At 46.2% G+C, this 23,477-nt stretch overlaps 1 protein-coding gene across 1 annotated transcript; it reads right to left on the bottom strand.

Annotated features, from left to right (window-relative positions):
• Positions 1 to 4,515: 4,515 nt before the first annotated feature.
• LOC149339887 (uncharacterized) lies at positions 4,516 to 5,376 on the bottom strand. The gene has a single exon (XM_089551014.1). It carries the CDS (start codon positions 5,374 to 5,376, stop codon positions 4,516 to 4,518), a length of 861 nt encoding a protein of 286 aa, XP_089407140.1.
• Positions 5,377 to 23,477: the final 18,101 nt, after the last annotated feature.

Here is a 23,477-nt window from a genome sequence, read left to right as displayed (position 1 = left end):
GACAATGTGGTGGGTGATACCGTGCTTGGGTGGCTGATGTAAATTACAAGGCTTCGTGACCTCGGGAAAGTCTGCGAGGACTTGAGCATACGGGCATGACGGAAGCAGAGTTCGGATTCCAGTGGAAACGACAGCTGATATAACGCCAGTGATGGAAAGGCGCGTCTTGCTGTCGATGAGACGATGGTGACGCATGCTGACGTCCAGATCAAAATGCGTCAGGAAGTCGGAACCGAGGATGGGTTGATGTACATCGGCGACGATGAAGACCCATCGAAACGTGCGCCGTAGGCCAATGTCCAGAGTGAGGGATCGGAGACCATACGTTGCGATGGAGGTTGAGTTGGCCGCACGAAGAGTAGGTCCATGTGACTTGGAAGCACGGTCTGCTTTGGAGGCCGGCAGTACGCTGACTTCGGCACCAGTGTCGATGAGGAAGCGCAGGCCAGAAATGCGATCCATGACGACGAAAAGGCGGCCAGGTTGAAGAGCGAGGTCACACGCCGCCGTCAGTGATCTCGCTGCGCGTTTCCCGACCAGTTGCATGGTGGAGTGCAGCGGCGAGCGTTGTGCTGGAAAGTTCGGTGATACCAGCAGAGACGCGGACGGCGAGGACTGGACGAGTGCGGACCACTCGGGGAAGACGAACGGCGGCGAGGTGTTGAGGATAAACCGTGCGGGGCATGAGAGGACGTCCGAAGGGCATCGATAGAAGCGGCCAGCTGATCGATCCGGGCCTCTAACCGTGAAATGACGGCGGTCTCCGGTGGAGAAGAGAGGGCGGCGACGGAAGGAGAAGTCGCGTCGTGGACTCGATCAGCGAGCTGGGCGAGGCGGTCAAGGGTCAAGTCGCCCGCAGCAGCCAAGACGATGCGGGTCGACTGCGGCAAGCGTTGTAGGAAGAGCTGCCGCAACAGTGCGCCATTCGGGTCTGCATTGGTTTCGCCCAGGAGCTGCCGCATACTATTGAGTAACTGGGAGGGGCGGCGGTCTCCAAGCTCTTCGTAGGTGAGCAGCTGCTGGAGGCGCGCACTCTCTGACGCCGTGGTGCGGGCCAGGATGCCCTGCTTTAATCGCTGGTACGGGGTATCGCCCAAGGGTGCAGCGATGATGTCCGCTACCTCTTGAGCCACCTCAGAAGGCAGGTTGGAAAGTAAATGACGATACCGAGATGCCTCCGAGGTGACGTGGTGCAGATGGAAGACGGCTTCCACTTGGGCGAACCAGGTCTGCGGACACTTGGGCCAGAATGTTGGTAGGCGGAGCTGGAGAGCTGCGACGTCCCGTGGGCGCAAGGTAGCGTCAGGCGGAAGGCCGCCTGAGGGCGGTAGGTTGCTGGGGTCGGTCATGTCTTAGGCCGGAGTCACCACTGTTGAGGTATTAGCGGGGTCGCAGCGGAGCACCAGACAGAGACGACCAGCGTGGCAAGCTTCTAGTTCCGGACTGCCCGTGCCGGGCGTGCGCCACGAGCACGCGCTGTCCGTCTTTATTTTTCCTCTAGCGCGCGCTGTAACGCCGATCTCAGCGCCGGCGCTTTATAGCGTCGCCGGGCGCTACAAATACAATACAGTGAAAACAGGTAGTACAGAATAAATTTTCTCCAAAATTAAAACAAACAACATTCACAAAGCGTAAATAACATGAAATCAATGTACATAACACAGTGGAAACAGATATTACACATGAATCAACTTCTTTCAGAATAAACAATGTTAGCTATTGCGTCGTGAAAGGTTTTGTTATCTGCAATGGCTGCAATATCGGGGGGAAGGCGGTTCCATTCCACAGATGTGCGAGGAAGATATGAGTGAAAAGAAGATTTGGTGTGGCATGTTGGGATGCCAACCTTGTGGCGGTGATCGATGCGACGTGAAATGTATTCTGGGGGTGATATGAAATAGTCGTGAAGCGTAACGTGATGATATAGCTTGTGAAATAGTGTTAGGCGACCAACTTTACGGCGAGATTGTAACGGTGGGAGTGACACGTTAGATTTCATGGCTGTGATGCTTGCCGTACGGTTGTAATTTGAAAGAATGAAGCGAACGGAATTATTTTGGACTAGTTCCAAGGAATATACAAGGTTATCATGTGTAGGGTCCCATATTGATGCTGCGTATTCTAGTTTAGGACGTATAAGTGTTTTATAGAGTATAAGCTTAAGAGATGAGGGAGCGGCTGAGAAATTGCGACGTAAGTACCCTAACATGCGGTTAGTGTTATTAATAACGTAGTCAATATGAATAGACCATGATAAATTTTGAGTGATATGAATACCTAGGTACTTGTATGTTTTTACCCAATCAAGAAGAGTGCCGTTAAGATAATATGAAGGAAGAGCGTTAGGTGCACGGGAAACACGCAAAGCTTTACATTTATTAATGTTTAATTCCATATTCCATGTAGTGCACCAGTCTGACACCAAATTGAGGTCTGACTGGAGAGTGTCAGTATAGTTAACGTTATTTATTTCCCGAAATATTACACAATCGTCAGCAAAAAGTTGAATGTTGGAAGATATGGCAGAAGGAAGGTCATTAATATAGATTAAGAATAGGAGTGGTCCAAGGACCGATCCCTGTGGAACACCAGATAGCACGTTAGCAATCGGTGAGTTAGTGTTATTTGCATGCACAAATTGCCAACGGTTAAGAAGGAAAGATTTAATCCAGTCGAAGACGTTAGGATTGAGATTAAGATGGCTCAATTTATGTAGCAGCAATTTATGACATACTTTGTCAAAGGCTTTCAAAAATCCAAAAAAATGCAGTCAGCACAGGATGAGTTGTCAAGTATGCGGTATAGCTTATCAGTGAAGGCAAGTAATTGAGTTTCACACGAGTATGTTTGACGAAAACCATGTTGCGCAGGTGTGAAAAATGAATTCTCATCGAGAAAGGTAACGACATGCTTGAAAACGATATGTTCTAGTAATTTGCAGCATGTGCTAGTGAGCGAAATGGGACGAAAGTTTTGAGGGGAGTGCTTACCACCGGACTTGTGAAGTGTAACCACCTTCCCAATTTTCCAGTCGTTAGGAAGGCTTGCTGTGTCGAGTGACTGTTGAAAAAGTTTGGTTAGTATAACTGAACTATAAGCCCAAGTATTTTTTAGAAATTTAGCGCTAATCGCATCAGAACCAGGTGAAGAATCATTTTTCAGGGATTCAATTAATTTGGCTATGCCAGGTGGATCGATAGTTATAGGTGACATTGTCGGGAACCTGTGGTGCTGTATGTGAGGCAGATTAACGCTTGAAATGGAGGAAAAGCTTTCAACGAATGTGTTATTCAGCACGGAAGCACAAAGATCACTGGGGATAAGGTTACCGGAGGCATCTTGTAGTCTAATTAATGGGTCGTTCTCAGGGTGTATAACGCGCCAGAATTTCTTAACACTCGTTTTCAAAATAGTTGGTAATGTGGCAGACAAAAAGGTATGCTTTGTTTGTTTAATCGCGTTGACGTAAGCGTCGGAAGCAGACTTGTACTTCGCCCATCGCGCGTTAGATGGTGAAAGCTTCGCGCGGCGGTATAAACGTTTCTTTTTGTTAGATAATCGTTTGATGTGAGAGTTGTGCCAAAGTGCTTGTGGATTAGAGGTGACGATGCGCTTAGGGATATACTTATCAGTTAGTTCGTGAACCTTCGTTTTGAATGATATCCAGTTTTCTTCGACAGAGTAGTAGTCGGAGTTAGCAATAAAGTAATCAACAAATATGCCCAGTTCATTGTTAATAGCGGCAAAGTTGGCGCGTTTGTAATCTAGAATGATCTTTTTTATTTTGCTCGGTTTTGGACGTGGTATATTAATGGAAAAATTGAGCAGAACGTGATCACTGATGCCTGGAAGATATGTTATATCAGTAGCTAACTCTGGATTAGTTGCTAGAATTAGATCAAGAGTGTTCGAAGCGTTATTCACTGTCCTTGTGGCTTTTGTTACTAACTGAGTTAGCGAAAACATGGCGCATAGTTCTAAGAATTCTTTAGCTTGATACGAAGGGGAAGATAAAGAAGGCTGCTGAGCAGTCCATGAAATAGTTGGAAAATTAAAGTCTCCAAGTAGAAAAAGTGGTGATGAAGGAAATCGTGCGCGAACAAGATTTATAGCATCGTGAAGTTCGTTAGTGAATGTAGACGAATAAGAAGGACAACGGTAGCAGACGCCAATAATCAGTTTAAGATGACCTATCACTATTGACGCAAATATTAGTTCTAATTCGCTGAAGACTTGGATACATGAAGATGGAATGTCTTTAGAAATAGCAAGTAAGGCACCGCCGCCTCGTTTGGCTATTCTATCGCAACGATATACCGAGTACCGATGAGCGTTTTGGAAGATTTCGGAATCCGATACATGCGTTGGGAGCCAGGTTTCGGTTAGCGCTATAATGTCAGCTGAGCATGTGTCTATGGCAGAAGATAAAGAAGTATGCTTGTTAAGTAGGCTCCTGACGTTAGTATAAAGAACTGATATCGACGATGGCAACTGTCCACTACCCCTCGCGATTCCCTACGGTGAAGCGGAAGATCCAGCCACAGAATCCAATCTAGACGATTCGCCACGTGCCACGATTTCTTCAACAGTGTCCTTGGTAGGGTTATACATGAAGCATTTTTTATTGATATGCATGTTGTTATAGCGTATCTTAAAAGAGCGAGGGCCAGCGTGAATATTACCAAATTCAAAAAGTTTTTTCCGAGCCTGGCGCGTAGCCGGTGAGAAATCTTCACTGATTGTGATGTTATCCGTTTTAAATTGGTTACGAAGGGTTAATATCTTGTCTTTCATTTTAGTGTCCGAAAATTTGGCTATGATTGGTCGACACTTCTCATCTGAAAAAACGCCCAGGCGATGTGCACGTTGAATTGAACTGGAGGGGCATACTTCGACAGTCTTAGTCAAGGCTTCCAGGAGTTTCGACTCAGTGTCTGCCCAAGTCTCTTCCTCATCGGGTATACCCCTAAATATTAGATTTTCACGTCGCGATCTATCTTCGGCTTCATCTAGGCGAGACTGCAGCAAATCATTTCGAGTACGTTGGTCTTCTACAGATTTCTTTAAAGATGAGAGCTCCTGATCCATGTCGTCGATTTTCTTTCCCTTTTCCTCGAGTTCATCAAGCCTCTTGTGCATGCCAGCTAACTTTGATTCAATGTTCTTCTGACTATTCCTAATGTCTTTAATATCAGCTTCTAATTCGACCTGATCTTTAGAGCTTTGCAACGTACGCGAATGTACATCCTTAAGCAGCTTAAACATAACTTTCATTTGTTCAGACGGATTGTCTGGCAGGTTGTCTATGTCAAGGGAGCGAGTCATAGGACCCGGGTTAGATTCAATGTCGCCAGAGCGCAAAAGCAGAGAAATCATTGAAAAGCATTCACAAGCAACATCAAAGCACACCCGCGGGCACGGGAACAGAAGTAAACAGCGATCGTCGCTTTTTCTAGCGTGCAAAGAATAGTGCGTACAAACCTGCACGGTAAAGAAGCGAAGCATTGGAGGTATGCCGATGTCACTGTTCCCGTGCCCACTGAAGGGAAAGCCAGCGTGTTGTCGCTTTAAATCCGGTGTGGGTGGTGATGCCATCGTCGATGACGCTGGACGGGTGTGGACTAGGGATTCGATGAGCAGGAAAGCCTGGCCGGGTGGAAAGCTGAAGTTTTCGGTGAAACGAAGCCCAGATCTTGCAACCACCGTACCAGGGAAAAACGTCGAGTCAGAGCCTGCAGCCGGCGAAGTTGATATGGCGAGCGCCAGCACGGCCTGCACGGTAAAGAAGCGAAGCATTGGAGGATGCCGATGTCACTGTTCCCGTGCCCACTCAATGATATGTAATGATAGCAGTGATAGTTAGTGAATAGATAGTAAAAAAATAGTGGTAGATAGCTAGATAGCGATATTAATAGCGGCTGATATTGACAGTTAGTGCTAGAAATATTGGCAGTGATGGTAGTGATAGTGGTAATGATAGCTACTTATAGTGATACCTAGTGGTAGAGAAAGATAGGGATAGTGCTAGAGGTATATAATGATAGTGAATATGACAGTGATAATGATCACGATATTGATAGTTGGTGACAGCGATGATAATGGCAGTTTTGATGACAGCGATAATGATAGAAGATGATAGCGGTAATGGCTTAGCAGTTGACTGTGTCTTCAAATTTTTGAATGGCTTTATTAAGATGTCCAATAAGCTGCATTTATAATAACTCAGTAAACCTCATTTTGACAAGGCTGCAATAACGAGCCTTTATTTGTCTTTCACTAGCGCATGTCCAACATTCTTGGACAAAAATTTTGAATATTGAAAAACTGTGAGGTACTGCAAAAAAAATTTTGAACCTAATTGTCAATCCTTCCGATATGTACCAAAAGCTTTCTTTTCAAGTTTTTTCATCGCTCGCTATGAGCAGTTGAGGCTGCCATTTAAATCCAATGGGGTACGCTTTCCGCTACAGTAAAAAAACGTTAATGTAAAAAATGCAAGCCTGCTGATGGGAGATCTCCGGATGTATTGGTTCTTCTAGCGAAATCTTACAATATATGAAAAACTTGCGTTGATAAACTCTTTCCTGTGCAAAAGGACTTTTGTCCTGATTTGTCTGGTATGCACTCCCAATTCCTCCATGTTGGTGATTTAATTAATCTTAAGGAAGTCGTGCTATTTCACATTCATGTTAGCTGCCTTGATAATTACCTCTTGCTAATTACCTGACATCTTTACTTGATCTTTTTGAGTCGAAATGCATTCTTCGCTGCGCATTACAAAGTGGCAAGGATGGGTCTTCCCTTCAAGCAGCTCTTAAGCCATTTCTGGCTGGTGTTTGTTATCGCATCTGACACTTAACACGACTAAATTCAAAATAATACAGTTAGCACAGCATATCCTTCTTCAGAGGATATAAACTTCTTCACTTAGAGCAGCTAAGTCTTATAAATGCTTTCGCGTTATTTCATTATAGAACCAAGCTTGAAACACGCCTTTTAGTTCCATAACCGCAAACTGTTGTCAAAGCCTTGGCTAAAATAAAATTAAAAATTACATGTCTCTTGTTCGTTCTATTTTTAGTTTCAGTGCTACGCGTCAGCATGGGACTCTCAATCCAACTTAGGAATGAATACAGTCCCAGAAATGAAACAACGCGATGTCACATTTCTGCCTGAGACTGTAGAAGCGTCCGCGCTTGACGACAGGGAAGCCTAGCCCTTAAGCCTTCCGGGATTAATTGTGAAAAATGCAATTGTCAGGCGAATGTAATCCCCCTTCGCCATAACTTTATATACTCGGTCAGGTAATCAATCGCTGACCCCAGTTGGTGATAAAAATATATCTAATTTCGCTACTCATCCATTTGACTGGCCTCTGAAGGTGTACACAACGAGAAAGCACACGTTAGGTCGATCTTCAGTGAACGTTTATGCACTGGCGTTGTCTTTTGCTTGTCTTCCGTTCAGTATTCCTTACCACGCAGGGCAGGCAAGACTAAGATTCATTTGGAGTCTGTTTGGCGTGCATCCTGCTTTACAGAATCTCAGCGGAACTGGTATTTGTAGAAATTCTTTCCTGCTTTGTGGCATTCTTCTCGTACCGTCCATCGAGTATCACGCTCAGTGGTCGCCTATTCAAAAGGCAACATTATTGAGCGGATAGGCAACTACATGCACTGCCGACAATGTCAGGGAAAGGAACCGAGATGGGCCCGCCCATCAGAGCGTGAGGACTCAGAGTCAGCTAGCGAGTCAACAAAATGCCAGTAAGGGAACAGCGTCATTCATAGATTGCATCAAAGGGTTCATGCAGCCGCACTGCCTGCGCGGTTTTGTACCGAGCTTCCTTCGTCGCATTCACGCTTCGCGATTCTCCTTGCGAGCTCGTTTCCGCTTTTCAAGCAGTGAGCGCAGAATCGCTTTTTTGCAGTCGACGTGCATCTACGCGTCAGTGCGTTTAGCTCTGCACCACGCTGGGATGAAATTTAGGTCTTCCTCCTTTTTTCATCACTGCTACCGTTTTAGACCCGTTCGAACACAATGACAGCACGGCCCGTTCATGCGTGCACGACATTGTGCAAGTGCTTGAAGGGACCTGCCAGTTCTTGCTTGGCACTTTTTTGCCGGCATATGATGAAAATGTCTGCCCGCTGAATACATCCCGACAACGAAAGGCGTCTTTGTAGCTGGTTCTCTCACTAAGCTTTCTTCTTTGCCGATTCTAGGTGGTGTACAGTTGAGCTGTGCGTGCTCTCTCCGGAGTGAACAAAACGCGCTTACTAAAGGCGGTACAGTTCCGCATACTGCGTGTTTGCAGCAGCGTGATTTGTTCGCCGATTTGAAAGAGGGAAACATAAAATAGGAAAGTGAAGGCTGGATTCATGTTTCACTTCTGATTCATTTGCTTTAATTTTACGGTGCTGAAGAGGTCATAGACCTCGAACCTAAAAGAGAATGTGGTTGAAAAGAAAGCATGCAGCGAGAGGTCTATAGAAACATTTGATGAGAAATATGCGCTTAAATCGCCAGAAAACAAAACACCTTCATCAATACTCAGGCGAGTGTGTTTCGTATATATAGTGTGTTTCATATTTTGCATCACATGCCGTGACAGTGTTTTTAGCTTTAAATGTAATAACTCCGAAGCGCTTGCTATTGCGAGTGAGGAGGTGCTCAGGTTGGAGGTATGGCGGTCCTGTGCACTGATGAAATATCATTTCCACGAGAGGTGCGTAGAAATTATTTTAATAGGAAGACAGCAAGGATGGCTTGGAATATGTTTCACTAACCTGGTTTGCTATACACCGGGAACCTGAGTGGCTGCAAAGAAATGATTGTAGTTGACTAACGGGGCACCCGTTTGAAAATTATAAGCGTTACATAAGGTGGCAATGCTTCTGCGTAAAACCTGGAAAATGCTCCGCATAAGAACTAAGCAGCGCTCCAATGGAGTGAGAAGTCCTCTAAGCAACTGGGAGAAGGCGCAGTTTGAAGTCCCAAGTCAGTCCCTTGTCTTGAATACGGGGAAAATAACCGGCCAGTCATTCCGGCTTCTGCAATGGCAAGGTTTCGCTGAAAGGGAGGTTACCTACAGCTTTTGAGAATGGCTGGATGCGAGGGAATTAAAAATTAAGCGTTGTTGCAGCTAACATATCTTGTCTAGCAGATTATAAGTAGGGCTGTTCGTTTTCGGGTAAAACCCGATTTTACCCTATTTTTGCACCCCGAACGAGTTCCTAAAATATCGGGTAAAACCCGATTTTTCCCGAAGTTTTGCGCCAAAATCTCCACAAAATATGACTGCACTTTGAAACGGAACGTCTCAGACAAAGACGAAAACCAGTTGACACTGTGGAAACTGGGAGCTGTACTCGATCGGTTCCAGAAGCGGCTGCTGAGTCAGTCGTTTGATGACTACCGACCTCTCTTTATTTCCGTGATGGCCGATGTAGGCTCACTTCGCGAGGAGTTTAGCCAGTACTTTCTGGAAGCAAGAACCACAAATGAAGGTTGGGTAACGCACGCAACCGTGCGTTACCCAAGACTAGCAAATGCAGCGTTGTCATTTTTCTGCCTAGCTAATGGCAGCTGTGACGTTGAGCGAACGTTTTCTCAGCTAAGGTACCTGCAGAGACCAGACAGGTCTCGGATGGAAACCGAGATCTTGCGCATGCAGATGATTATGTATATTAATAAGGACGTGTAGAACGTCGATGACCAGCCCTCGTGTAGAAAATGTTTCTTTTCTCAAAACTGACCGTTGCCTCTCACTGCGAGTAATAATTACCAAAGAAACGCCAAATTTTTCAATACTTTCTTGAAAGCAGCCCAAAATATATCCTTAATTGTTACATACCGGTTAGAACAAACCGAATAAATTATTACTTTGCTAATTTAACCCGATAAAACCCGAATTTCTAAGTTTTTCTACGAAAAACCCGATTTATTCCCTATTATCAAGCCGAAAAATAACGACCGATTTTTACCCCCCGATTTTGAAAAAATATAAAACCCGAAAACGAATAACCCTAATTATAAGGCATTCATGATTTTGAGAGGGCTGCAAGGCGTGTAACTTGACAACTCAAAGTGAACAAAGGACATGGAGCCTCAGGATGCTTACCCAAAACATTAATGGTGCAGGTTAGCCTCGAAGAGGAAGTTCCGGTAGAGGATTGAGTTGTGATGTGGCAAGGGTGGTAAGATATTGAGTGTAAAAGTGAAATTTGAGTCCAGGCGGGAGCGCTGCTAACGAGTATTAGCCTATTTACCTGCAAAATTGTGATAAAGAAATACGACATCTCAGCAGAAAGGAATCCGGAGGATCGGGAGGATGGAGGGACAGCGAACACGGGCTGTGACAGCCGTTCTGGTAGTATTTGGTTTCTTGAAATAGAACAACCTGGAGAGAGGAATTGAACGGCATGAAAGTACTAATTACGGGGAAGCGAATTAAAAATTTCAAATAAGGGGTGCGTGGAAAGGGTGAAAGGAAGGAAATGTGGAAGGAGTACGAGAGCCAAAAGTTCCAGAAAGTGCAGAGTATTAGAAAAAAGTAGGCAAGAATAAACTATACTATAACAAAGCAGAAAACAAAAACCGGAGAATTGGTCGCGGAGGGCGCCGGTGTTAAGGTGAAAGAAATGGCTGAGAAGCGTTATGAAGTACTTGGAAGGCCGGCGTGATGTGTTTTTTCTTGTGGCGTTATTGTTGCTGAGACGAGGAGCAATAATTAGTTTTCCTCGCAGATGGGAGTCGCTGGTAGTTGCAAATTTTTTAAATTTGTGGATTAGGAATGCCCCTGTATGTTTTATCACTGAAAGACCTGAAGCCTGATAGGGGAATAACATTTGAAGTTTGTCGAAGTTATGACAACGTTCAATAAAATGTTCCGAAACTTTTTTTTGGGCGTTCGTTCTTGAGACAGCAGCGTGGCCGTTTAGTCTCCCGCTCATTTATTGTCCGTTTTCTCCAATATATGGCTTCTCACCGGAGGAGTATTGAAGCACGTATATATAATATTAGCAGACGCACAGTTAACGGTAGCATTTATATGAAGATGAAGTCGCTTGCCAAGCTTAAAACTCTGTAAATGGTTGAATATCTTACATTAAAGTCGACATCATGAGCTTACTGCCATAGGGGGTTTCTTCTCGGGCCTAGCGTGCACTAGGATGCCTCTCAGGTTTTTGGTACCTGTGTACATCGCCGGTAGTTGCAACGGGAAATATTTTCTTGAGACTGGTGTTGCTGGTTAAGATATGGTGATATTTTGGTAGGGGACGCAAGCTCCATCTTAGGTGTATGACGCGAGAGCGGCGTTATGCGGTTAATGCCCGTATATGCCGAATTGGTCGTTCGCTACTTCACACTCATAGATCACTGGGAGTCCTCCTACCACCCCTGGCGCGGCGGTGCAGCAGTTAAGCGGTGCACCAGTGCCCCGCCAAGTTGCTCCTCATGCAAAGCCACCGGTGTGGGTTCTGAGACCCACGTCGGCCTTCCCGAGCAACTTCTTGGGACCAATCAATAATTTACCTGCCATGGTGGGCAGTCCGCTCATAAACCAGTGGGCAAGTTGTGATGATGTCACAGGATCACGTGACCTACATGGAAGGTGGGCTTCCTGTTCCTCTGGAGATTTTTCGCTCATGCCTCCGCTGCCGACGACGACGACCACGACGTCGGGTTTTCCGCTGAACAAACCCTTAACGTTGTTGCATTAATACTGCCTGTGTTAGGGAGGGCGTTGGAGTATTTTCTTACAAATGCAGGAGGCCGCTCACTGCTAGCTTTTGGTCCTCATTTAAGTGCGTCGCCTCTGTTTAGATTGGCTCATCGTTAGAAAGCCTAATTAAGGGAGTTCATGGGGTGGTTTTTACTAAAGAGACCGCTTATAAATCAGTCGAGAAGTTTCAAACAGTCGCCATTGTCAGTACATATCCTTGTAGAGCGCGGTGCCTGTCCTACGAGTATGCCTTGCTTGCAGTATCGCGGATGAAGGCTAGTGAAATCTGATTATTGCTGTCGCTTTCGAGGATTCCTGTATAGTGTTGCGTTCAGCTGGCAATTTTCTGGGTGAACACTAGTCTCAAGAAAATCGAATTGCGTTTTAGAGTAGCGGAAGATAAATTTAGTATTAGAGTGGAATGAACTATGATGTGAGACGAACACGTTTATGATCTATATGTCCGTGTTCCCGTGTCCTGGAAATGGCGTCTGTGTGGAGCAAGCATATGAGCGCTTTTCCTAAAAAAAGAATTTAGAACTTTACTTTGTAGTAACCCAGCAAATTTGTTGACTTAGGTCTGAAGGAAAGAAGTGCCCATAGTTGTCCCATATACATGAAAGTTATACGAAGAATGGAATTCAGAATAGTTGCGTGCGAATACTGATTGAAGTTGTGAGCGACACATTTCATCGTAATGGGGAAGGGATTTTGAGTTATAGCTTAACAGAGCGTGTGAATCACTTCATTTGCAGGAATATTTGTGTACAGCGCGGCGACGTCCAGTATCACTAGTGTGCTTTGCGCTGGGATTATTTTTGTGTCGTTAAGTTATTGCATTATTTGAAGAAATTTAGCGCGGTGTCTTGGACAAAGGATGGATGGAGGATTGTAATTTCTGCATGGTAGTGGTTCTGAAAGATTGAAAACTTTTCTGTAGGCGCATTATTGCTGAGAACTATAGGCCTTCTCGTAATAACTGCTGAATACAAGTCTTCTGCGGAAAACTTTTGATGTTGTTTTGTAGTTTGCTCTCGTGCGAACAATTGGCTTCGTTCCCTGGCTGTAGAGTACTGATAGAAATTACGTAGAAAGCGGTTTGTCTCTCATGACGTCAATCATTTATTTTCTTTCTCACTAAACACTATCACAAAATGGTGTGAACACTACAGGAGTGCGGTGTAGCTAAGCAGAGCCGACTGGTGCGAACTTGCTGGGGCTTATCTTTCGCCTCTGATATTCCTCGCTCTGTCATTTCATTCCGTGCCATAAATATAACATTATACTGTTTTGATCCGCTCATGACTGTGCACTTTTGTCCTTGCTTTGCGCTCATCTGTTTGGAGAAAACCTGCTAGCGTGCAACTAAGTTGCAGGAATTATCTACGGACTCCTCAGTGCTTTACGCTTGCTGGAGTTTCTTTATTGATATGTCACTTTTCAGCCGTGGCTATGCCATGCCTTGCCTTCAAATGTTAAGGTACAGACTTCCAAATGTTCATGGGAAAATAGGATTATGTGACCAATGATGCCTGCAGCAATGCAGCAGTGTCTCGTGATATTCGCCTATGTTACCAACGATAATTCCGCGCTCGCTTAGTCAGGTCTTTGTGTATCACTACGTTAATATTGTGTTTCAAAGAAGCCATAAAGCTGAATCACAAGAAAATTTTGACAGCAGTTATCACAAAGTTGGAGTAGAGATTAAAAAACTTTTTAAGCGGTTCGTGCACGCAAGCAGATATAGTTTTTTTCCCTCGTGGCTTGCAGCGCCTTACTCTTTTTTTTTCTTCCATCACCTGCACACTTCTAATCCAGCGTAAGTTTTGCCACACCTGATTGATTGTTGCTAGAACGACTCTCGACGTCTCTTACGAGACGTCGAGGAGATATAAAAAAGCAGGAAGCTGATGATAAACGGACTTCGTCACTTTTTTCATGTTCACATATATGACAATTCACCTTAGTCTGATGAGTGAGGCAAAGATTTTTTTCTGCCCGTGGCAGCCTGCAGCTACAATTGTTTTGAGAAGCGAGAAGTGACAGCCATTCGAAAATGCAGGGTGCAGCAGCTGATGCCAAAGCATTTCGGAGGTTCTCCGTGATCTTGACTACAACCAGGCGCTAATAAAACTATGCAACACCAAAAAAAAAAAAGAGCTAGAAGAAAAGGAGGCAGAAAACACTGAAATCAAGTCCGCTTCAGCATGCGTTCAGGCGCAGTCACCGTAAAGGCTGAACCACAAGGCAGCGTTTCTTCGGCGCCGCGTCAGCGTCTCGTCTACCGACGCTGTCGCTCGACGTCGCAGGAGAGGGCGATTAAACACATGAGGGCGTACGAACTGGCTTCTCCAGACGGGAGCGTGATTTCATTCTTTCGCTGTTGCTACGTTCCACTCGCGCACGAGATGCATTGTCCTCCTCGCGCGTGTAAAGGTAGTAACGCCACAGTGCAACATTTTTATTACTGTAAATACGTGCAAATACAAGCAAATAGAGACAAATTCTATAATTGTAAATGCCTATAAATACAAAGAGTTGTAATGTATATAGAAGGAGATACATGCAAACTACTGTATATACTACTTTTGTCAATAGTCATAAATATGAGTAAATAAATTCATGTAAATGTCCCCTTCTTTTCTACAGTCTGTGCAGCGAAGTTCCTCAGCTCCACATAAATATTCTTAAAATCTCCAGGAGGAGGAGCATAAACTTTATTTTCGCCGACAAAAGTAGCAGATGGTGTGGGGCTATAGCCCTGTCAAGTGGCCATGAGCCCGTGGCGTTCGGCGACTTATAGGGCTCTTGTCACAACCCGGATCTGTGTGTCCGAGTCGGAACTGAGCAATGCGGCCTCCCACTGGTCTGGATTCGAGAGCTGCAAACCTCAAGGAGGGGAGCCCCGAGGGCAAGCCCAGAGTATGTGGAATAGAGTGGCATGTTGGCCACATAGTTGACAGGAAGGGGAGTAGACCGCAGGGTATATGCGGGCATATATCGCGGGGTTGGTAAAGGTATTCATTTGGAGTTTCCTCCACACAACCCCTTCGGGTTTGATGAGAGAACTATGTGCGGTGGGATATAGAAGTCTGCCTGAGCGGTAGTGCATGGTTATGTCATGAAATGTAACCATACGATCTCTCGCCGTCCGCAGGACGGGCGACACCACATCCCGGTCGACGAATCCTCGGGCGTAATTGTGGGCCGCCTCGTTCCCTTAATGGGATGAGTGCGCAGGGACCCAGATCAATTGGATCGGGCGGAGTTGGAGGTTGGTGGAGTGGAGGAGAGATAGGGTTACAGGGGAGACCCGGCCTTTGGTGAATTTACGATTCGCCGATTAAGAATCGCTGAAGATGGTTTCTGCAGAGGTGGAGACCATCGCCAAGGCTATGGCCGCCTCCTCAGCCTCTTCAGGCGATCTGACGGGAATGGAGCACGCAACGAGCGGCCGTCCACAGTAGCTTACAACCGCGAGCGAAAAAGCTTCGCGATCTGACTATTCGGCGGCGTCGACGTGGACTGCTGTCTCATCTGTTAAACTGTTAAATACTTTTTGTGCAGAGACTAAGCCCTGTCCTTGCGGCGAGTGACGTGATACTCTGGGTGCATGTTTTTAGGAAGAGGGGTAACGATAAGGTTACTCTGGATATAGTACGGAAGCTGGGCCTTGTCGGCGATGGTCGTTTCAAAGCTTATTCCAAGCTTATCAAGTATGTGACGTCCCGTGGAGGTGTGGGTGAGCCGCCCGTACTGACAAATAAGATGAGCTTCAGAGAGCTCCGTCACTGTTGTAGACCCCTGATTCCAGTAGTTTCACGTGGGGGGAGTTGAACAGCCGCCTTGTATGCCTGTCTAATAAGGCAGTCGATGCGGTCCCGTTCCTGGCAGCTAAGGTAGAGGTAAGGGAGGGTATACGGGAGGCGACTGATAACCAACGCCTGAACAAGACGTCGGAGGTCAGCCTCTCGCATGCCTCTATGTTTATTAGCAATGCGAGGAATTAGACGAATTGTTCCTGGTATATATTATTGACCTCCCTCTTTCCGTTACCTCTCACATTCATTTATTTGCAGAAGACTGCGTAATACTTCGTGAAATTAACGACCCTAACGACACTCTTCTTTTGCAAAAAGACATTCATGGAACTTTTAGGAGGTATAAAACGTGGTAAATGAAGCTAAGCAAAACCAAATGTTAAAGTACTACGTGCGTCACGAATTTCTACACACCCCACTTCTTATCATCTTGATAATATCGAACTACAACAAATATCTTCACACCGCTATTTAGGGGTTCGCATAACAAATGATCTAACTTGGCCTTTTCACATCAATTCAATAATTGACAACGCCAACCACGCCCTCGGCTACCTTCGCCGTAACTTTTTGTCTGCCCCCAACTCACTTAAACTTCTCCTCTATAAATCTTTAGTTCGCAGTAAGTTGGAATATCCTGCGTCCATTTGGGATCCATTCACCGAAAACCTAATTACTTCCCTCGAACTAATTCAGAATAACTCGGCATGCTTCATCCTTCAGAACTATTATTGCACGACTAGCGCAACCTCTATGAAGAATACATCACAGTTAACATCTCTTGCTAGCCGTCGAAAACACGCTCGCCTTTGCTTAATTCATAAAATAATGTACCATAACCCCAGAGTGCGCCGCGATCTTATACATCCTCCGTCATATGCTTCATCACGAGTTGATAATGCGCATAAAATCGGCATTCTTTCTTTAAAACAAAATGCGCAGCAGAGTCTTTCGTTCCACGAAAAGCAAAGGAATGGAACCCCTTTCCCGGAAGTACAGCCTCCATCATCGATCATCAGCGTTTTTGTTCCGCCTTAGCTACCATTGTATAATTAGAATTGAAACGCCCTGTACATAACCACTGTATACAACCACTCCCATCTTCAATCCCTTCGAGCCTTCGGGGTATACTAAATGAAATGAAATGGTCTGCGAGACAGAGACTAAGTTTAGCCAGAGTGTCGGTGTTTTTCCGATTGCTCTGGATGAGAAGCCCCAATACCCTAGTGGTGGATACTTCGCGTATGGGTTGGCCACTAGCAGTAATGCAGATGGGAGGATGGCCGTGGAGGCCGGGTTGACCTCGGATGAGCAGCAGCTCGGACTTCTGAGTGGAGCACGAGAGGTCGGCTCCGGCTACATGGCGCTCAATGACACCGACCGCTTGTTGAAGTGCGGATTCAACCTCAGTATCGTTGCCTGTTGAAACTCACAGGGTGATGTCGCCTGCGTATAAGGTATGGGATAGCCGGGGATAGCCGGGATTTATAAGGCAGCGTGAGCAAGGCGACATGGAAAAGAAAGGGAGAGAGAACGGATCCCTGGGGTGTGGAATTGCTATCGAGGGTTATAGGGTCTGAGAGGAGAGAGCCAAAGCTAAGTTCAGCTGTACGACCAGAGAGGAAAGTGCGTATATGCTCGTAGGTACGGTGATCAGGATTTAGTAGAGAGAGGCTAGCGGGAATAGCTCCGTGCGAGACGCTGTCAAATGCTTTAGTTAAATCAAGCCCTAGAATAGCGCTTGTGCCCACTCCGGTAGAGAGGCACAGTATCTGTCGAGAGAGCTAGAGCATTAATGTCTTGCGTGGAGAGATTTCAGTGGAAGTCAATCATGGTGCGAGATAGAAGGTGGTTATCTTCAACGTAATCATTGCGACGGTTGAGAATGACGTGCTCGATGACTTTCCCAGCAGAGGAAGTGAGGGAGATGGGACGGAGGCGTTCGAGAGGTAGTCTTTGCCTGGCTTCGGTATGACAGTCACGCGTGCATGTTTCCATGCTGCGGGGATTTCACACTCTCTCCAGCAATCATTCATAAAAGCAGTGAGGGCCTCAATAGACGGGTCATCTAAACCGCGGAGAGTTTTGTTGGAAGTTTAATCTCCAACACTTCAAAAAAAAAAAAAAACTGAAAGCAGCAGCCGTACTGAACATAATTAACCGGGGCCATTTTACTGATGCTGCGAGGACAACCCGTCAGTGCCGCGTACCACATCATCGACCGCGCAAAACAATTTTCGTTAACTATAGTGCCACTAAACGAACGAACGTAACAACTTACAATGCTCTGTTCGTCTGGCAAGGAACAGCAATAAGCGACGCAAACAGATCAAGCAACGCCTCAAGCACGCCAGCCGCCATCCTCAAGAGCAAACGGCGAGCAAAGCTGCCGCTCCAGCCGATTGTCGTTGGGAAAAGCGCCGCACCCCCGATGAAGCGACAGCTGCACAAGAAGGGGTAGAAAGCAAGATTCTGACAGATACGCGGTGTAGGAATAGAACGGAGCGATCAGCGTAACGCCAGCACTACGCGTCCACTCGCAAGCATGACGCACACAGTCCTTCTTAAGGCTCCTCTATTTTAAAACATAGAGGAGCCTCCTTCCATATGGGTAGCGCCGCAGCGCGGCAGCTAACTCAAATGAGGCGTACCGACGGCTCCCGTTGCGTAGCGGGCGATGCGGCTGGCATTGTAAAGATAAAGGAACCGCTGTTTTGATGAAGCCTAAGCGCGATCTTCATGCGGAAAATATTTGATTACCAGCAGCTACTGCTCGCTGCCACTAAGTACGCTGAATAAAGTTGTAATCAAAGGGCTGGGTCTAAATTAAGTCCTCGTGAGCTCGATGCAGCAGCTCATTCATTGTTGCCCGCGAGCATCGCGCTAAATGCGCTGTCTGTTACGCGGAGAATCGCTCCTTCGCCACTCTAGTGAATGCAATGGTCCCTTTTCTCAGGCGCTTTCCGACCAGCGCTTAAACGAGCTTCTGCTCCGGTGATGACAATGATGATGTTTCCACGCATGAATCACCCGCTCGAACGCGATCCTTCCGCCGTGGCTTTGATTGCCGGCGGCGTGGGGAAAAGGCCGACGAGACAGCCGGCCCTTGTTTATCGAATTATGCACAGCTATAAGCGAAGTGACAAGCAGCGCCGATACTCGCTATGGAAGGGGCGGCTGCCGCGCTTTGTGGTTGTACCACTGACATTCCGCAGCGCATTGTTCGCGTTCACCTAATATTGCCCGTTTCGTCCCTCCCTGCAGTCGTGAGCTCGGTTCGGCGCTTTCGCATTATGCGACAGGAAAGGCGGCGCATATTCAAGACTGCTCATCTTTGGAGGCCATGGGGTGTCAGCCTTTAGCAACGTCTTCTTATCGAGGACTACGCCTCTGCTTTTGCTAATTCTTGCTCGCTAAGCCGCCACGAGAGGCTTTTGCTTGCTTTTAGAGCGCATCTCTCAAGTAAAATACATTAGGTTTTTTGAAGAAAGTAAATGGCGTAGTATATGTCTCACATACCTCGGTGGACACCTGAACCGCGCCGTAAGGGAAAGGGAGGAAGGTGGGAGTGAAAGAAGAAAGAGAGAAAGAGGGGCCGCAGCGAAGGTATGCGTAATAATTTCGACCACCTGAGGATCTTTAACGCCCACTGACATCGCACAGCACACGGGCGCCTTTTGCGTTCTGCCTCCCTCGAAACGCGGCCGCCGTGTGGTTAGGTTCGAACCCGGAGTAAAGTTCAGGTTCTCGTTTTCTTCCTTGCACCAGGGGTGCCCTGTCAGAGACGGCTTGTTGACTCACAGGCTGAAGGTATTTGCACTTGAGCTGGCCGTCAGAAACGGTCTAACATACAATATTCGGCAACAACAGATGACTTGCCGGGGATATAAACTGATGCTTTATGCACATGAATTTACATATTTACGACAAGTTGAGCAGTGAGCTCAGCGACATGAAACTGGGTAACACTAGGGGAGGCCCCTACTCGGCACAGCCGAAGATGCATAATATCTGACCGTAGCCCAGGACCCATTTCCCGGGCTCCGGGGCCCAGTTTTAAGGACCTATGGGCCCGGCCCACATTCTTTAGCATCCAATGATGTCAAACCCTTAATACGATTCATTATCAGCCGTGTGGCCCGCCCTTCAATTTTCGTAAGGCACCTAACCCTCTTTCAAATATACATAGCGTAAAAAGGACATTAGTTTCACTTCAAACTTTGTACATTCCGAGAACGGACACACAACTAGCTAGCTGCATCTACCAGCAAAAAGAATGCCGAAAAGGCTCGTCGAGAGCAAAGTATTGCTTTTTATGGTGTAACAAAATAATGCATTTGATTTTGTAATCATATACTGGGGCAGTTTTGTAGTGAGGTACTGAAGCAAGCCATAGTTTTTGGGTTATTTATGTTACTCATTACCGATGGGGAGGAATTTGGAGCTGAGAAAAGACTGGCTACTCAGATTGCCTTTCCTGAACGGCACAACGGCACACTGTTTGTTGACTCGACGTTAATAGGCGGGGCTGACAAACCAAAAGGAGGGTGGAAGACGATTTGGGGAATAAAATGTGTCCTAGCGATCATTTTCCTAACACATTCCTCTGCCCTTGCTTTCTTTCCCAGCACCGACGTTGGCGCCGGGTTTGATAATCAGTGAGCTAGGTATCAGGAAAATGCAAAGAAATGAATCATAAAAACTGGCGGCCAAAAATAAAAAAGTGATAAATTATCCAGGCTGTTTTCGCGACGCGAACTTTTGTCATGTTCAGCAGAAAATTTCTTTCTACTTTTCTGCCTTTTTATTCCTAACAGTTCCTAAATTGTTTTCTGATAATAGTAATGTGCCCATGCATTCGCCAAACTTCTCAACTCTAGCAGAGCTGTGTACCGGTAAAGGAAATATAAAAAAATCCGGAGTGTCTTTCAGTTCCCGCCACCTAATTGCGGATTCATCCCCGGTCCTAGTGTGCTGAGCGAGAAACCGAACCCTGAAGAAAATAGTTTTTAAATGATATGTACTGATGGTGAAGATTGGGAATTTCTGGGGTGCAAGAACATCTTAGGTTTAAAAACGCCATGGCGCAAGGTGTTTACGTGTTTTCAAAGTGGGGTCTAAGACTGATTTCGCAAGCATTTCTCCTTAAATGTCATCTGGGCACCAGGCCAGGAGAAAGTTCGTGCCCATTGCATCAGCGGTGGGTGCTCGGCGGCACTGGGAATCGAACCCCTCCCCTCCCGCATGCGAGTGGTTTTCTCAAACCACTATGGGCCGCCGCTGCGCTTCATGATATGTAGGGTTGGTCAAAAGTTCCCAGGCCACATGGTCCGCTTTTCATCGGTATATCCTGGCACTTGAGATTCCGATAAAGCTAGGTTCTCAAATGGCAGAACGATCCTTCTTCTATTCTCTACAAATATTTTGAGCTTCGAGGGTATCTCAACTGCCCGACTATGCTGGTCAAAAGCAAACCCTGTGGCCTTGGAACTTTGGACTCTCCCTGTACTATGCTACGTCACGTCCCAGCTGTGTCGAGAATTTTCACATGTTTGCTGAATGAGGTTTGCTCTGAAATTCTTTTATCTCTGCTGCGTAAAATGCGGAACTGTTTACGCAATTTTTCTGGACCACTTATTTTTCCTGAGCTCCGTATTTCGCTAATTCTGCAGAGCCGCAAAATTAGAATACTTTGCGCGCACTGACTCTCGCCAAACAAAGTTGATAGGCAACACCGCGTTCCATTTGCTGCAGTTATTCATGGCAACAATTTTTCGCGAACTTTACGTGATTCGCGAAGAGCGCGAAAATTAGATCAGTACATTGGGAAATTGTTAGCGTTAATCTGTACGCATATTTGCCTCAGAAAGAGTACATCGAGGCCAGGAAGTGCTGAGCGTTGAGACGCCCAGGAATAAAAAAATACTGAAATGTGAATGATTTTCCTGGAATAATTGCATGCTATGAACTTGAGCGCATCAGCTTAGCGGCAGGCATACTTCGCCGTTTCAAAAGTTTACGCAAACGCGTGGGCACCCCGACATAATATCTGTCCCCTTTTTCTTTCCCCTCCTTTCTTCGTCGCCTTACGTGGGCTTTTCCTCAATGTTTTAACTACAATTTTCGTTGGTGCTCAAAATGGACGCTCCTCAGTACTGTGACTTCTTGCGTCATCAAGCTATTTTCGGCCCTGGTGTCACCTTTTGTCAAACATTTTCGTTGCTGCATATATTTGAGCCTCCACCTGAAAAAATTTCTGATTTTTACTAACTTCGCTTATTTTTACCAAAGCAAGGCTGCATGCTAATGGAAAAAGCGAAGCACTCACTCGGGTTACGTAGCTTTATTGCAGTTGGTTTTATTTTTCTTTTATTTCCTTTTTCGAGGACTCCGTGGAAAGTTTCCTGCAATTTTTCATCAGCCTGAAAGTAGTTTTTGGTTGCTGGTTGTGCATAGAATGCTTTTAGCTAACATTTTCGGCTATGCCGGCAGAACAGCACCCCGAAACCGGAGAGAATATGATGTCAAAATGAATGCCGGAAGTAACGCGGAGTACGATGTGAAGTTCTGTCGGAAGGCAATTTTCAATCTGTATTTATTTCAAACAAGCATGCATGGATGTTTCAGGAATATGTAAGACGCCGCGCTTGTGTGGATTGAGAAAGCCCCGTATGTTTAGAATACTCGACAAAGCAGCTTTATGAGAAGGAAAAAATCTCTTGCTCCAAACTGGATCGCGGAGAGTTGGCGCACGCCGTCCGTTCTTTAAGTTTCCGAGAGGATATGTGTGTTGGTTTTCTTGGCAGCGTACGCGCAATGAACCATTTTGAGGAACTTCGAGAAGTAGTTATTTCCCCGCTCATTCCTCACACGAACCATTCAACGTTCACAATCACTTTCGATAAATAAACGTAGGCTAAGGTCGAAACGCTTTGTTAGGGCGTTTTTTTCGTACCACGATAACCCTACATCGCTTATCTCGCACTTTTTCTCCAGCCTCTTGAAATCTTAATTAACGGTGTTTTACCGTACTGACAGCCGGACAGCATAAGTCGTTATCATTCTCTTGTTCATACCGATGTAATTCCGTCCTGTCGCCGGTACACTACCGTAGCTTCCGGTTTCTTGTCCCAGTTCGTCTCGCGCATCGTCTGCTACGCCTCCGGAAAGACAGACGACGACGCACCCATAACAGCAGATAAATCCTTTTTTTCACGGCCTCGCCAGGTCCCCAAGCGTCAGGGCAGAGATAGCACTGGTCTCAGTGGAGCAGGAAAGTGGCGCCAACTCATTCCCAATGAGCGCGTATTCGATATACGAACGGCTCGCTTTAAGACAACGTACCCACTTTGCCAAAAGTAACCGAGCAACAGGTTTTTCTTCTCAAACGTATAACAGAGCATTTACAGGAGCCCTAAAGACCGAACGGTGCCATAATGTAAGGACAAAGTCTCACGTTTCTTTACACAGAATCAGAGCTTAAGGGCTGTCATGAGTGCTTCGCTACTTGACTAAGAAACAAACCACCTGTGCCGGGTTACTTTTGGCAAAGACTGTACGTATTGTCGATTCAAGGATCTCCGGAGTTATAAGCCGGCATGAAAGAAAGTAATTTTGGGTGACTTTCACTAGCATTGAGCATTTCTTTGATATTTCCTCCGGAAGACGAGGAAAGAGTCCTGTGACGGCACCACGCTGCGCGCAGTTCTGTCCCGCGAGGCCTTGACCCCCTTGAAGGCGCCGAGAAGCTGCACTTGCTCGCACATACGCACAGAGACGCCCCCCCCCCCCCCCCCCCCCAGCCCTACTACACACAAACACAAGTTTAGTAAAGACGCACTAATTGCCTCATTGCCGATGGACACCCGTCGAAGCGTGCTAATTATGAAAAAAAGGTGGCGGACAGAAATATTACGATCGAGGCAGCT

This window comes from Amblyomma mixtum, chromosome 6 (assembly GCF_055824585.1).
Source record: "Amblyomma mixtum isolate Tamu chromosome 6, ASM5582458v1, whole genome shotgun sequence".
Classification (NCBI taxonomy): Eukaryota; Metazoa; Arthropoda; class Arachnida; order Ixodida; family Ixodidae; genus Amblyomma; species Amblyomma mixtum.
The sequence above is the reverse complement of the archived record's forward strand: the minus strand, read 5'-3'. Positions and strand labels throughout refer to the sequence as shown.

Excerpts from the sequence above, each read along its gene's own strand:
- LOC149339887 (XM_089551014.1), bottom strand. The coding sequence starts at position 5,376 with ATGATTTCTCTGCTTTTGCGCTCTGGCGACATTGAATCTAACCCGGGT.